Raw genomic sequence first — 16,997 nt, forward strand, 5'->3', positions numbered from 1 at the left:
ATGGCCTTAGCAAACCTCTTTTGTTCTGTAGCAGAAGTATCTTCCTTGCCCCTGAGCACCATTTTAGATATAAAACTGTTCCTCAAAGGTATTTCTTAAGTAAACCTTTCGAATGCTTTTATAGAGTAACCTTCCTCCTCTCCCCCTGCTTTGTACCAATGCTTATTTAAATTTGAAGTTTATATGAATTTTGATTCTACAATGTTTTTATAGCCATGCTGAACTTTTCCTCAAAACAACCCAAAGCTTGTATGGACCAGTTCTGTCTTTCATTGCATAAACCTGCTATCTAGATTTTAGGGGGGGTCATTTTGGGTTGGGGATTTTTTGGTGCTGGTGGGGTTCTTTTGTTGTTGCACCTCATCAGAGCACTGGCTGAGAAAGCAGCAGGGTGCTTTGTTCTCTGTAGTGTTAGTATGTTCTTTTTCCCATTTCCTGTATCTTTGGGCACAGACTGTTCCATCTTTCCTACTTGGAAATGCCATGGGCACTGCTCCTGAGTGGTAGTTGCCTGAGACAGACAAGTGCTCCCTGGAGCCATACTAAGCAGTATAATTCAAGTAATTTCCAGTGAAAGTTTTGATGGTCAGAGGACAGACAGTTCAGGAAGGTCACAGCAGGCACCACTGTGGCTGGTGCTGGCACTAGGAAACAGATGGTTACCAGGCCAGAAAATAATTGAACTCTTCTACGGCTCAGGCTGCAGGTGACCAACTTTAATAAAACAAGTTTAAGGACTAAGTTTGCAGACCTGTGGAATGCTACAGTGAGAAAGGATGTGCTGCAGACATCAGAAAACAGAAGAACCAGCAATTAAAGCAATTAAGTAGGCAGGGGATATTACTAGGAGGAGTAAGACAGCTATTTTTGCTAAGGGTTTTGGAATATGTGCCCTAAAAACTGCTGTAACTTCCCCCACTGAACGCCAGCCCAGGGGACAGTGTGAAATGCCAGATGTCTGCAGAACCTTTAGCACAAGTTCCAGCTTTGTATCCTTCTTAGCCTTCTCAGGAAAGGCTAATTGGAATGATACCCACATAGTGATAAAATGACCCAACGATGGAGAATGCTCTGCTATTCGGAACCGTGAAATACTGTCAAATGCTGGTATCTACCATTAAAAGCCTGCATGTTGATAAAATTGTTCATTTTTTTTCTGATTGTCACATGTCTAAAACATGTGGCTTCCAGTTACATGTGAGATCTGAGCATGAAGCAGGGTCGTGGAGAGGACAGAACAAGTGCATGAACCCACGACCCCTGTAAGGTAACTCTTACACACGGGCCATGTGCTAACACTGTAAACCCCGGGCTGCCAGGAACAATCTGGGGCATGATAATCCCATAATGAGCAACAGCAGGTGCTAAAGTGCTTAAAGTAAATCAGTCTTTCAGTCAGTGAATTGTTATTTATGTCAGCACCACCAAAGAGTGCAAATCTGACAGGATGGGTGGCAGCCAGTGACCCCTGGAACTGGGGTTTGGGAGCTGCAGGGGATCCCCAGGCAGGCAGGGCAGGGCAGGGACCATGTCACAGCCCCAGCCAGGAGCAGTACAAACCAGGGAGGGGGTACCAGGTGCATCTCCCTGGGGACAGGGACAGCCAAGGCTGGGGCAGGACATCTGCCTGCAAGTGGAGTTGGGGATCAGGCCCCGTGAGGGGAACCAGGGTCAGGCCCAGCCCAGGATGGCTGAAGCATCAACACAGAGCCAAGGAACTGAGTATGGTTTTATAATATCAAGTTTGTTGTTTTCTAATTTTGATTAGGTTGGAAAGAGAGATTTCTTCTATCTCCTTCAAGCCTTTTGTTGATTTGGATTGTGAGGAATTCCCATTATTTGTCCAGCTTAACATGTCTGTGGGTACACCCAGAAACTACTGGAGGTATTAAAACAATATTAGTCAAGGCAGCAATGAGCACAGCATGACTCAGTGTGTTTTCAGGATTGGTGCTTTGCTCCAGATGTCTGGAGTGGAAAACTCAGCACAGATGTATGGTCCTCCATTCCTCTCCTCTCCAGACAGTGAAGGACATGGGGTTCTCACACCCCTCTGAGCCACGACACAGGAGCAGTGTCCATCCTAGCTGCACAGGTGTCGAGGAGACTGAAGGTTTGGCCTGATAAGTGCTTTCTGATGGCAGCCTAAGGCAAGGCAGATGATTTCACCCAAACATTTTAAGTGTATTTGGACAAATTATTCTTGCCCTAGGAATATATTATACTAATGAAATTGCACTGTCAGCCATTGCAGGCCTGGCAGGAATTGCAAACTATTTTAATCCTCCAAGAACATATTTGCCCAGGCAATAATTTGACTTGTCATAAGTAAATTCTTAGCTCAGCTTTTTAAGAGACAGGAACACACAAAAAGGTATTGATCTCTGGGTTATTGATTCATATCACAATTGCATCAGTTTTCTTCTAAGGTCTGTAGCAAACTGATCTATGGGCTGTATTTTCCCACCTGTATACTGGAGGTCCACAGGCTTTAGGGAGGGCTTTTTAGCATAACGCAGCAGCTTGTTGGTTTGATTTCAAAAGAACATGGAGCTTGCCAAATGCACGCAAAGGGAAGAAAAAAAAGAAAGGTAATTTGTCCTTGTAAGCACTGATGCAACATGAGAATAGATCTGTGGGCCTTGTAAATTCAATGCCTAAATAATAGGTCCTCTGTTGAGTGTTGGGCTGCTGCGAGAGGCAAAGATCAACCCAAAGGAGAGTCAAATTGCAGCTCAGCATTACTTCTTGGCTCAGGCCCTCTACTGATCTTGGGTGTCACTGTCCCTAACCAGAGCAAGAAAAATAAAGACATTTACAGGAACAGGGTTCAGCTTACCTTTCTACATGCTGGACAGGTTATTCTGAATTTGTCATCCTATATTCTCTTTCTAGTCAGGGGAAAGAAATCTAGTTGATGTATCATCTGATCCATTTTAAGCATCTCTGTTAGAATGAGAGGAGTTTCACTCTGAAGTTGTCTGGGTTTTTTTCCCATTGACTACTCATTGAGTATACAGTCATTAGCTCAGACTTAGATGTATGACTTTTAAGCTGCAAACTGGGACAGATTATTCCCAGGCTAATTTTCCTTCTTTTCATCTTTTTGTAAGATGTCTCAGTATCCTATTCCTAATCAGCACAGGATGAGTCAAGAGTGCACAGCCTTGTTGCTTCATTCTTCCCCCAAAATAACCCTTCAGCTGTGCACAATTTCTCTGGTCCCCAGTCTGTATTGCTCTGTTACACACATCATTCCTTAGCAGATTCCCCACGGGACACTTGCTTTTTGTGTGGAGGGATCAGACAGGTGCAGGGGGAAGCGACTGTTGCAGCGAGTGATGTGGGAGTGAGGCATGTCCTGGATCTCACATGAGGTCCGTCTCTTTTCAGGGCTGGCATTTTTCCCTGGGATAAGACATGCACAGCAACTGGTGTCACTACTGTGTCACACTGGGTTGTGTTCATCAGGAAACACCCTGACATCAGTCTTTACTAGTAAATCTTTTCAGGGAGATGCAGCAGCCATAGCTGTTTCTGCACCAACAGAGCACCAATATTATCCATCTTCATTGTAAGACAAAAGAAAACCCATTTGATTTAGGTCAGACTTACTTAGATTCATTGTGGTTTTACCATCTGGCTTCCCTCAGTGCTGGTGTATTTATCTTCATGTCACTTCTCAGCACCAGAAACACACTGTTCTCCCCAATTTACAGATGGGTTCCTGAAGCAGAATTCATTTTCTCCCAGGCAACAAGGAGAGGGGTGAGAAGTTGCATGGGAACCAGAGCATAGGAATTTTACCAGCCTAGAAATGAAGCCTAGGAGAGTCCTTTCCGTGGGGTGGTGCATTGAGTTGGTCCCAGAACCACAGGGAAAGCCTGGCCCCACCTGCATGCTGCTCCTGTAGACATGAGAGCCTCATTTGGTCTCTACATGGTTCTTAGTTGGTAGTTTATGGCACAGATTAGTGAAGTGCAGGAAAACTGGATTCTAAGCTGTAACCTATAAGGAACTAAATCCAATGTTTGTATTTTTGGAAGAGAGGGTTAAACTGATCTGACAAGTAAATAAGGTACTGACACCTTTGAAAAGCCTCATTATCCAGTCTAGAGCTGTCTGCCATTAGTGTGACACCTGTGTGTAAAGAGATAAAACTGTGGCAATTAGCTATGATTTCAGCCCCTGCACCTTATATCTGTTTCCAACTAGAGTTAGTTCAAAGTACAGCTTATGTTTGACACCAGTCTAGCAAAACCAGCAGAAGCTTAATAACACAGAGGTTTGCTCACTTATTTATTAATTAATTTATTTGCCTGCTACTGTGTCTGCACCACATTTGTAAAAAGGCCTGCACAGCATCCTCCTCTACTAGAAATGTATTAAGGCTAAATTATGCGCCTCATCTTTACCAGTGGAGATGGAATATCATATGAATCAGGGAAACTGTCAGCTGTACCACCTCATCAGTTTAAATACAGAGAACTCACTAAACAAAGTATTTAAGCAACAAAATACCTTGCTTATTATTAATAATGTCCTGAACATGAGGAAGCTCATCACCCCAGTTCTCTGGAGCCTGTGGTTATGCTGCACAATTACATAATAATCAGCCACACAGTCAATGCCTGTCCAACAAACATTTTAATTTTATTCCATCACTGGTGCTAAACTGATTAATTAAAACCAAATATCATGACTCAATACCATCTTTAATAATGAGACTTTTAAAAAGAAAAAAATAAAGGGGCTTTTTGGAAATAAGAAATGTGTGCCAGCATTTGAGATTTTAAATTTATATCTTCCAGAAACACAATGGGTAAATACTTAAAATGCCTTAGTTACCTCAAGATCATGACTCATCTGAAATTAGTGGAATTACACGAGTAACCATGTATAGGAAGCATACCCTCAAGTGCTGAGTTAGGATATCAAATTTCCCAGTCCATCAGTTAAAGTCACTTACACACTACAACTGGTATATCTGGAATCCCAAGTACCTTCTATGTTGAAGGAAGAAGTTTGGCCAGACTCAAACCTTCACCTCTGATCCTGTCTTCCTCTGATGTTTAGCTCCATTCAATCACTGACCACAACTGTCAGCAATCCAGTTTCCCATTTTTGGTTTCAGATTCCTTCATGGTGACATATGATACACAGAGACTTTAGAGGAGGCAGACTTTATCCTGAAATGGTTGGCAGCATTACAAAAGATCACTCTGTTGTGAAATCAGGGGAAAACCAGACATCACTACACTCCCATATCTACTTTAAATAAACCTAGCTCTGTGATTCTGTCTTGTAGGCCTAAAATAATCCTACATACTATGCTTTGAAGGATTAATTAATCCTAAAAGTGCTGAAATATTCATATAGAAGATATTATATAAAGCCATCTAACTGTTCATTGCTGCAAATGTCAACAAACCGCATTTCACAGGACAACAAAACAGTAAGAAAAGCCCACACAAGATAAATCCAGAAATTTCAAAACATTTCTTCACCCAAGCCCACCAAATCAAATTAAAAATTCCTGAATGTTTTGGGTAAGTTAGAAAAGTTTTATTTAGGTCCAAAGAGACACCACACTTTTGAAACCAAAAACTCTCTTTTTGCCGTTGCAAAGAAATTGGAGTCATCAAACTTAATTATCAGGTTCATTCTTATTTGCAGAAAGCCAGGAAGAAAATGAAATGCCAAGTAATTCAAAGAGTACGAGTAGAGAACTATAACCATTTTGCACAACAAACATTACAGCTGGACATACAATTAGAGTGGTCAAACACCACATGTTTTAGCAATTAATTATCATACTACTGCATTTCAAATCCTGAATTAAATCAAATTGCTCCTGGCAAGCTGAAACAGGAACTAAATAGGATATAGTCTGCTCTTCTCCCGGGTCATTCCTGTACCAATAAATGTCTCTTTTTAGGCTTCAAAAAAAGCCTCTTTTTAAGTCCTCAGTGAGGACTACCCTTGAGGGAAGCATCCAAGACTCCTGTTGTGAAAAAATGCTCTGTCATATTTGTGCAATGTTTCTGGTTATTCTGAGGTGCTACAAGGACCAGACTTGAGTGCACTAACATTTGATTCAGAGACAGAAGTAGGAAATGTTTGCTGCATGAATCCAAGAACTGGATCTCCTTCACTACTGCAGATGTCCCTTGTCTTTTATGCCAATAGAACCATTATGGTGATTTTTCCCCTCTCCTTCTCCACAATGACAAATGCCAGCACAATGAACATTTGGAAATTTTTCATGTGAAAAACACAAACAGAAGAGTGCTAACCTGACCAGCTGTGCTATGCTGTGAGGAAAAAACTGGCCAGGCAGACCACCCTGCTTATGAAAGAATGATACCATGTACATCATAACATGACACATATCTGCAATGAATTTCATACTATGTAAGAGAAAAAAATTGGATTTCCATACTGAATATGCTCTACCATGCTGCAGGTCTTTTCTCTCTGCATTTTAGAATGACACCATTGGTCTGTCTTTTCCTATGAGTTTAATTACTGTGTCATTTTAATGCTGCCAGTAATAAGGAACTATTAGTACTGCTCTTAAAGAGGCAAAAAACTTTATTGCAAAGAGTTAGGAATGCTCTTAAAATCATAAAGGGCAGTCAAGCAACCACATTTGCTCTGCCAAGAGCTTTTAAGCCATAACCCAGAGGACTGAAGCTTCATTACCAAAACATAATGCCGTTGCCACTTGAAAAAATTCTGCCGAAGTTTAATGACTAAAATGTAGGTAATGAAAACTGCAACAATAATTGCATGCTTAAGAATGAAAAGACAACGTAGTTCTACTTTCACTGAAGAGATGACTTTTAGGACTGGCACTATTTTGGACCCTAAAAGCACAAGGATCAATGCCACTGAAGAAGACAGATATTTTTATGACCCCCCAGACTGTGGATACAAGGGTTCATCTGAGAGTTCCAATTTCAAAGAGCCACACACCAATACCAGAAAACATAACACATATATACAGTTTAAAAGAAACAACCCCTCCACAAGATAGGCTCTGAAGATTTCTTAACAAAAAGTGATCAATTTTTCTGTCATTTCTATCCATTACTAGTGCCTCAAGCAGCTGGAAATGGTGCTGTGCTTCTAAACCATGCAGACAGAAAGTTGTAGTCAACACAGGATCTGTGGCAAGCTAGCTTTTAAAAAAAGTTATATTTAGACAATACTTCAGCTTACATCAGTCTGCCTTTTTCTTCTTCTTGGTTGAGAGGTCAAAAATGCCAGAGGCTTGTTTGTTTTCCATGGCTGCTGTGCAGTCAGATAGTTCAAGGATCTACACAGTGTATAAAGATATTAAATATTCTCCAAGTCTCCCAACACCCTCACACTCAGAATCACTGACGTGAACCAGAATGGAAAGGGTCAAAGATGGCAACTAGAAGAGCAATTCCATTAGGCAGAGGAACTCTTACACTAAGGCAGCCAAGAAGACATTCCAGTCTGGGTCTGGCATTGCAATAAGACACGAATACTTTCATTTTCAATTTAGAAACTTTCAGTTAAATTAAATTTTTTAAAAAGTGACTTGAAGTTCTTGGCATTAATATTAAATCAGAGCTTTAGTTGTGGAAGCTGGTTCACTCCTACAGTCTTTTTAATTGATCGGTTTTGAGGATTAACCATCTTTGGGTTTCCTGGAACACTGTGTCTTCCTCTGAAATAAAATGGGTGAAGTTAGTCAGCAAATGTCACATTCCCTGCAAGTTTTAACTGCTAAAAATGAGCATGCTTTCTATATTTGCATAGCTGATTACTATTGTGAATTAAGAAACCTGAGAAAGGAAAAAAACAAGTATATTTCTAGGTTCGCAGGTTAGCAGAGCATCTAATTATTCTGCAAACTCAACCTTCATCTCATGATTCTTGTTACCTAAGTGATGTCATTTGAAGTACATGAACAGAATACTAAATATTGGTGCTAGGAGAATGATAACTGGCTACAGAGACGTTTTCATCAGTTAAAGAATCCCCATCAGAAAATGGAAAAACACTTCATGTAGATGTAGTTACAGTTCTCTGCAGGTATTCCACTCTGGAGAGCCAGGCTCTTGAGTCCATCATTGCCAGAAATGCCTGCAGGAGATGCTGCCAGCAGACTTTTGAAGTGGTACTCACTATGGATATATACACCATATACATGAAACCAGCTAGAGCTTCGTCTTGATCTTCTAAGAAATCAGAGGGAATGTAAAAAAATCTCTGGGGAAAGAATGGTGCTTCTTCAAGCTGGAAAGGTCATTCTCCGGACCAAGAAGCCTGCATCTCCGCTCCTATGCAATGTCCCTTTGTTTCTCTTCCTGTTCATTACTGCAGAGGACAGACAGCACTTTACAGACTCTAATAACAATATACAGAGCTTCAGTGTCTTTCTCAAGCAATGGCATTTTGAAGGAAAATATATCCTGACATCACACCATTACGTTTGTCATGATATCCAGGTAAGTGATATGATGATGGTATCTGTGCAAGTTTCAAATTTATGGGCAAAGAGCCAACAAAGTCAAACCTAGGTGTCTTGGGGTGACTTTATGATGTGTATCCCCTATCGAGCTTTATGCCCAGAAATTAATTTTGTGCCTTTCTATGCCTTTAAACTGAGCCTGAGAGGGGGGAGAGGAAAAAAAAAAACCCAGCAAAACTTCCAAAGCCGTTTACAGTTTGTTTCAAGGACACAGATAAAACCTCTCTGTGTTCTGCTGCAGCGAGAGAGAGGAGCGGGAAAGCACTGCTTGCTTTCCAGCCAGCTTTCAGCTTTCTTCTTGCCCAGAGGGAGACGGAGAGTTGAACTTTTGTTTTCCTGGGACTTTGTTTTTTTCTTTCTTTTTTTGGACTGCTTCAACATCAGAACACATCGGGACTTCTTCCACTGAGATGGAGGCCCTGGAGGAGGGCCCACCCTGTCCCAGCTCCAAGGAGGAGGAGAGACGCTACCTATGGAAGGACTCTAAAATTTTCCCAGGTTTCTCTCCACAGTGAGAGGTTTCATTATTTAGCATTATTATCCTTTTCCTGTGTGTTTGTTAAATAAATAGTTTTTATCTATTTCACTTTCCTTCAAGGAAAAATTTCTTTTTTTTTCCCGAACCTGGTGGGGGAGGGATGGTTGTAATCTGCCTTCTCTCAGAGGATATATTTTTCCTCCAAATTTGTCCAAACCGGCACAGTAGGGCTCACTAGTCTTCTTGAGATTGACACATGCTTTGTTCCAGCTCTCACCAGCAGTCTTCATCTTGAAGGGAGAACTGTGCCCATATTCAGACTTGGAAGATCACAATCCAAGGCCTCAGTGTGCTCAGCAATCAATTATACAAATTCAAATCAGTTGACTACTCAAAATCAATTGATTAAACTGTAGATCACTGTACAGCTGGACAAAGCAGACAGCAAATGCCTGTGTGGAATTCTGCAGGCAGCAAAACCTCTTCCACTCAAAACCAGCTGGACTTACGGACTTAGAAACCGGGTAATTGCAGCAGTGCAGTGTTGAAACTGAGCTAATAAGCCCCACCTTAAGTCTCAGTGTAACAGTAAGGGTCAGAACAACAATAAATTGGCTGCTCAGATTGCATCAGAGATATGAGCCATCAAGACATCCATGGTCTTCCCAACTGTCAGCTAGCCCATCTGCTTGTCCTGTGAATAACCACAAAAAGGACCTCTACTGAACTTGCTTTTGTGTTGGGGCAGCGAGGAAACTGAATGCATCAACAATTCACAATTACTACCCAAAAATTTTTTCAGTGTTGCTTTAATACACAGATTGGGCTTTCCACACCAGTTCCTATAGTTAAAACAAGCATTAAGCAGTTTCTTAGTATGATTTGAATTCCAGTGCAGGTATTTTGTAAAAGGGCAACAGAGGTGAGGTAAGAACTCAAGACAGAAAATTTTCAAATTATTCTCAAGAACATGCATGTCTTCTCTTATTTTAATGAAATTATTTCTCATTTATATCAGCTTGAACAAACAACCCCCAGGCTATAAATCAAAGCATAACTAAAAAGGAATAGTATAACAATGGCTGTAGTTACCTTGTGAAGTTCAAGGGGTGCATACCTATATTCTAGTATTTTCTTAAAATACAAACTATGCTAAACCCCCACTCTTACATCCATGTTGCCAGCAAAGATCTAAGTTTGTCCTGAAAGTTCTAAGTCACTGGTTATAAAAGTCAGTCCTTTGAAAACTAGGTCCTTTTGTACTAAGGACAATTTAAAGGATGAACAATTGTCTTCGTGTGTTTAAAGCATATTGAAAAGTTTAAAAAAGATCCTCTTAGGGAAAATGGACTGAAAGGGAATGTTTTGTTATACTACACATCTTCTGAGACCAGCAGTTATAGGACACTTTATTTTCTTTTACACTTTTTTTTTTTTTGTTTGTTTGATGTAAAGAAAATTACCAGAAACACACTGTCATATAATTTCAGGGTAAGTAATGGTGTACTAAAATAGATTGTAAAAAAACCCCACCATTATCACAGATCAGTGCTAACTCTCAGCAGACCTCAGTATCTGGCTGATGATATTTAATCGCACTGCAGAGGCAGTGAATCCTCCTGGTTCTAGCTTTCTGACCTTCATATCAACCATGTTAAATATCACTGGGGCCAGCAGTGATACAGTGGCATATGGGGCACTTCAAACCCACACAGTGCTTTTTATGTATTGAGAAACTTCAGTCATAGAAGTGAATTCATATTGTACTGCATTAATTCATATTCTGCTAATATTCTCTCCTGGAACATGAAGATTCACAGTTCCAGTTTATGAAATCCTGTGATTCTGTGCTTACACAGAATGAAAGGAAAAGGCTGGTAAGCAAATATGTCTACACAATTTCATGTTTATAGTTTACTCATTACATTTTTAGATGATCCCAATATATATTGTGTATGCTCATTTTAATAATATAGGTAACTGGGTTTTTAGAAGAGTATTTACTGTGAGACACTAAACACATAGAAACCACACTAGCTTAGGAAGTCTCTAAATGTAAAGCATTTGAGAGAGTTCCAAAATCAAGTACTATATCTGCTTGCTTTCACACTTTTGCAGGCATCTGTTTACGTTCACTGGAGGCAGGTTACTGGGTCCAACAAACTTTTCATATTACTCCCTATATCCTTCACACTTTATATTCTTAACATATTCAGTTCAGCTAAAAAATAAATCTCCTCCAACTTCAAGCTTATCCACAAGCATTACAAACAGAAATTAATTTTATTTCTATATATCTCAAAGCAGGTCAACTGTTTTCAAATTTATATTTCTAACCCATATAACTAAACAGAAATCTGTTAAACAATGATGTAAGCATTAAATAAAACTGATTGAAAAGTAATACCAAAATTACACTGAGCAATACTTTGTCAGTGGGATTATGTTCTGTGATATTTATCATTAACAGAAACTTACAATGTTCAAAACATAGTACTTAGCAAAAAATAATAAACCAGAAAACAGGGAATGTAAAGGAAATTTACCTCAGTATCTGTTTTTCTCCCTTGCCAGTCAGAGCATCTGGTTTTTGCCTTTCAACAATTTTAAGTTTAGCTGAGATCTGCAATAGCCAAATTTTCACAAAACAAGTTAAATCCTAACCACAATCACAGTTACAGAAGTGAAAAGGAATTTCACAGATTTACTTTCTTGAAGGCAAGAAATTTTTGTACTCGAGGAATTCCAGTATTAAAGATGATGGCTAGTATAATTTATCATCTTATCATATCCGAGCAGGTGAGATTCTGTGACACATGAGGCAAGAGCAATGCCAAGCTTGCCTTCACTGTTTTTGTAATTTATATGAATATAAGAGTGCTGGTATCTATGATTACTATCCATAGTAGTTTTTGCTGGTACAGTTTACTCCAGGCCTATCCCAACTAAAATCAGCCATTGCTGCACAAACAGATTTCCAGATGTAGCAATCTATAACCCTGGGCCTTTTCTGCAAAGAAATCCCAGTCAAAAGTCAGATTCCACTATGCAAGCAACAGTTTGTGGCAAAAATCTGGCCTGAAAGAATGGCCTTTTTAAAGAACAGCTACTGTTCTTCTTTGCTTGCCTCAAACTGATTTCTGAATACCACCAGAGAGTGCCTTTAAGATTTGTGAAGTCCAAATCCCAAAACAATGATTTGTCAGATTGAAAACAAAACAAGAAAAGCAAATAAGAATACACTGTAAACCACTGGTGCCTCTAGCACAAGTTCTCAAGACTGTGAAATTTTTAATTTATTTTAAAACTATCATTTAAAACTGACTATACCCTTATGGACCAGACAAGCTAAACATCAAAAGCACACAGAAGATAAATATATTCTGTAAATACAAAAAAAAGCAGAAAAACACTCAGTAATAAAAAGGTAAATTAAAGACATGGCTGCTCCGAAGCATCTTTCTCTTTTGCTTCTGCTGCAGGCTTCAGAAGGGATCCAAAACAGAGCAGGAAAAGCCTAAAACGCCTGGGATTTTTAAATATCTACCAGTAAAAAACTTCCATTCTATGATATTTTAAATTTTTTTTTTTATTTTTTTTCTACTGTAAGCTATAAAAAAATACAAACATAATGAGGGAAAACAAAGGCTTAAAAGAACACTATATCCAGTCTCTGTAAACATGAGAGTGCCACTAGAATACATTGTTGTTACAGGATAGCAATACCCAGTGGTATATTTACTGTGCAAGGTATGGAAAATATTAGCCCATAGGTAAACCCTTCTAACTCAACAGCATCCAGTATCAGTGTGCAGACTCTAGAACATTGATATTTTAACACAGTTGAAAGAGTCTGGACTGACTGTATGTTTAAACCTGCATCTATTGTTAAAATGAACTGTTAAAAGAGAGGGCATATATATGCAGATTTTAAAATAATATAGAAGCCAAATCAAAGTAATATCAGAAAAAGACTTGAAGGGAACAGATAAACCACTTATTCTTTTGAAACCAACAGTGAACCACAGAATCATAGAATATCTCAAGTTGGAAGGGGCCCATAAGGAACACCAAGTCCAACTTCCTGCTCCTTGCAGGACTACCTAAAACTAAAAAGTGTAATCCAGTTGCTCCTTGAAGTCTGACAAGCTTGGTGCTATGACCAGTTCCCTGGGGATCATGATCCACTGATTGACCACCCTTTCAATGAAGACTCTTTTCCTAGTGCTCACTCTGAACTTTCCCTCATGCAGCTTCATTCCCTTTCCTCATGTCCTATCAGTGGTCACCGCTCAGATCAGTAATGTACAAGGTAGGCGTTTAATCTAAACTACTCACTTAGGCTTTGCTTAGAGCTCAGGAGGAGGGACAGAAAAGTCCCTGGGGAAATTAATTTCATATTGACCTAAACAGGTGTGATACTTTGCACCTTAGACATGATTCTTTCTCCATAGATTGCAGAGGATTCCTCCACAATTATTTTAGAATGGCTATTTGACATTTAGAGAACTAAAGGCAGGAATATTAATCTTAAGATGACTATTTTGCTCTTATATGATACTGAAATCATGTGGGTAAATAATTAATTGCTGAAAATATGATGCACTAACTACCTTGAGTGTTGATGGCAAAATCCTAGACCCCAGTGCCCCACTGTGCAACATGCCAGTGCATATACCTCACTTCAAATAGTGTTTTATGCATATTTAAGTGTTTTTATAGGGAGCTGAACATAGGCTCTCCTCTTGCTAGCATGTTCAGTAATAAAATCTGCTTTTGTTTCCTACTTCTTCCTCCAGAAGTTCTCAGTTTCACCGTTAATGTGAAGATATTAACAGTTATCATGAGAATTTCCCAGGCTTTTCTTGGTCTCATGCTGGAAAGTTCATTTAAGCAATTCTTTCAGATTTCCCAAAGTGGCAATGAACCATGCAAGAGAATCAGTTACCCACTGCGCAAACACATGGAAACACTGCTAATTACAGGCTTTTACCCCAGTTAGCTATGAAAGGGATTCAGTGACAGCCATTCTTGAATTTCCCACTAAGCTATTACTTTTACATTATTTAGGAATTTAGAGCTTTTCCAGAATAATAAGTACTATAAGTCTTTACAGATTCCTTTACAGGTTCCTCCAGTTTGTAGTATAAAATTTTATGTATTACATAATTCGTAGCAATAAAATTTAATTTGTGACTTCACCAAAACAAGGTGTCTTATCCCTATTTTACAAAGTTAATAGAAATATGCATTGTATTTCATTCTGAACTGGTTGGATAGTTTGTCTTTAAAAGAAAAAAGGAGAAATATGAAAAGGAGGAGTTACTACTTAAGGTGGGTGTCACTACTGCTAATAATTTGCTTCTGTTCTATTCAACTGCATAGCAGTCTTGTGACTAATGGATGGCCAAGCATCTGAAAATTGTTTCAGCTTTCCCAGTTAAGGGCACTTCGACTGTGCTAGGGAACACTGAAACTCCAATCAATACAAAAGCAAAAAAAGTATTTAAAATAAATAAGCTGTAGCAACCTTTTAATTTATGGCTCTTAAAATTTTAAAAAAGCAGCTTTTGTAACATATTTGATATACAAATGAAGTGATAAAACACCCTGATCTAATGGCGTTAACAGATGCTGTTGTTATATTAAGAAAGGATTAAAAGTTACTGAGTCACACATTTTTCTTACCTGTAAGATCTCTGAGAGGTACATGCGCCGCTCATCATTAGCTTTGTGGTAAGCCTACAGTTAGAACGAGATATAGGCTATCACTAAGCATAAATTTTAAAAGTGGAATCATACAGAAGATTCAAATATACAGCAGAGCCTTTTTCCAGTAACATATTTTCTGGAACTATTCTATTGTGTGTCCCACACACACTGTCTATCACACAACATAAGAGCTCTTATTGTCTAGAGGGATAGAATGACTACAAACCTTTGCTTCTTGCTCTAGTCTAAGTTCATAGTCCTTTAGCTGATTCTGGAGACTTCTCTTCTCTTCTTCTAGATGTTTAAGAACCTCCTTTAACGAACCCTGTGATTATGGTACATAAAACAATGTTTTACAACTATTTCCATTCTGTAGAAAGATGTCATCACCATAGTGCTTATTCTTCAAGCATTATGATATTTGTCATTCTCTTGGTTCCTGTGCATTTTTTGTTTGCATGGTTCTGGCTGGCACACTGCAGAGACAAAAGCAATTAACCGTATGCTACAATTATCAGCTATGCACTACACAGTTTTCCACACTGCTGCTCCTTGTCAGCTTAGCAAAATCACCTTGCGGTGACCAGTCAGAATTGCTCCTTGGTTCTGACCAAAATTCCCTCTGATGGCTCCTTTTTAGTAGGAAGAAGATTTCACATCTTACCAGCACATCCATTTTCAAACCACTTGCTGAGGGAGCTGCTGGGCTGGTGGAAGTGGCACATGGGACATCAAAGGTAACTCATACCAACTTGGCTAGAAAGCAGTACTTTGTGGGGAGACTTGGGTGTGTTTTAGGTGTGCAGCCATCTACCTTGTCTACAGCTGGAACAAGTAACAGCAGTAGAGTCCATTTTTGGTTACTGGCACTGGCCAAATCTTTGTTTTCTGCGTAAGGAAGTAAAATCCAAGCAAGTCCTCCTCTACATCTAACATAGGAAATCGCGTTTCATAATCCCATTCATAATTTGATCCATTCCATCCAGTGGAGACATTCTTATGGAAGGCTCTAATGTAGAGTTTCCTCCTCCAAGCCCAGGAACACTGCATTACAACAAAGAGGAATTTGGGCAAATATGCCAGGAGGCCTGCTTGGATGGACAAAGAGCTCCTGAACAAATTCAAACACAAAAAGGAAGCCTAGAGAGGGTAGAAACATCGACTGGTAGCCTGGGAGGAATACAGCGATTGTTTGATCAGCTTAGGAAAGCCACAGCCCTGACAGAATTAAACATGGCCAGGGATGTCAAGGGCAACAAGAAAAGCTTCTATAGGTACGTCGGTGATCATAGGTAGTCTAGGAAGAATCTGTATCCTTTTCAGAGATTGAGTGGTCTTGAGAAGGACGACTTGGGGGTATTGGTAGACAAAAATCTTGGCATGATCTGGGAATATGGCTTGCAGTCCAGAAAGCCAACTGTGTCCTGGGCTGCGTCATAAGAAGTGTGGCCAACAGATTGAGAGAGGTGACTGCCCTCCTCTGCTCTGCTCTCTTGAGACCCCACCTGGAGTACTGCATCCAGCTCTGGGGCTTCCAAGATAAGGATGTCGACCTGTTGCAGCAGAGAAGAAGCAGAGAAGGACCATAAAAATCACGGGGCTGGAGCACCTCTCTTCTGAAGACAGGCTGAGACAGTTGGGATTGTTCCACCTGGGCAAGAGAAGGCTTTGGGAAGACCTTATAGCACCTTCCAGTACCTGAAGAGGGCCTGCAAGAGAGCTGGAGAGGGACTTTTTACAAAGGTATGTAGTAACAGGACAAGGACTAATAGCTTTAAATTGAAAGAGTACAGGTTTAGATTAGATATTAGGAAGAAATTTTTTACTGTGAGGGTGGTGAGTCACAGGTTGCCCAGAGAAGTTGTCTGCGCCCCATCCCTGCAAGTCTTCAAAGCTGGGCGGAACTCTGAGCAAGCCAGTCTAGTATAAGGTGTCCCTGCCCATGGCAGGGGAGTTGGAATAATGATCTTTAAGGTCCCTTCCAACCCAAACCATTTTATGATTCTATGATCATTCAAGGTCAGTTTATACCTGTTTGTTCTTGTACTAAAATGTGTTTTAAGATAACTGTTATTCCTCCCTGGTGTTTTCCCCCAGCATGTATAGATTGAAGACATGAGCATCTTTTTCCACATCCATTTTACTAGGATGATTAAGCTGAACTTGCAAAAATTATCTTTCACACAGCAGGCTGTCCTTTCATCTAATCATCCTAGTAACACTTTTGTACGTCAGGCTGGAGATCAACCTTCTTATGTCTGGAGAACAGAACTGGCCTATAGTATGCAGTACTCCAAA

At 39.8% G+C, this 16,997-nt stretch overlaps 1 protein-coding gene across 4 annotated transcripts in view; it reads right to left on the bottom strand.

Moving 5' to 3' along the window:
• Positions 1-5,647: 5,647 nt before the first annotated feature.
• Positions 5,648-16,997, bottom strand: part of LOC116439699 (coiled-coil domain-containing protein 169-like) — a 29,944-nt gene continuing 18,594 nt past the window's right edge. For 3 of the 4 annotated variants that reach the window (XM_032099600.1, XM_032099604.1, XM_032099602.1), the window contains 4 exons: positions 14,926-15,024; positions 14,676-14,729; positions 11,534-11,610; positions 5,648-7,702 (listed from right to left, as the gene is read on the bottom strand). In XM_032099600.1, the coding sequence (XP_031955491.1) occupies positions 7,600-7,702; positions 11,534-11,610; positions 14,676-14,729; positions 14,926-15,024 (333 nt within the window). In that variant the 3' untranslated portion in view covers positions 5,648-7,599. The remainder of the gene's footprint in view (positions 7,703-11,533; positions 11,611-14,675; positions 14,730-14,925; positions 15,025-16,997) is intronic. The other variant, XM_032099601.1, reaches the window with a different exon arrangement.

Source organism: Corvus moneduloides, chromosome 2 (assembly GCF_009650955.1).
Source record: "Corvus moneduloides isolate bCorMon1 chromosome 2, bCorMon1.pri, whole genome shotgun sequence".
Classification (NCBI taxonomy): domain Eukaryota; kingdom Metazoa; phylum Chordata; class Aves; order Passeriformes; family Corvidae; genus Corvus; species Corvus moneduloides.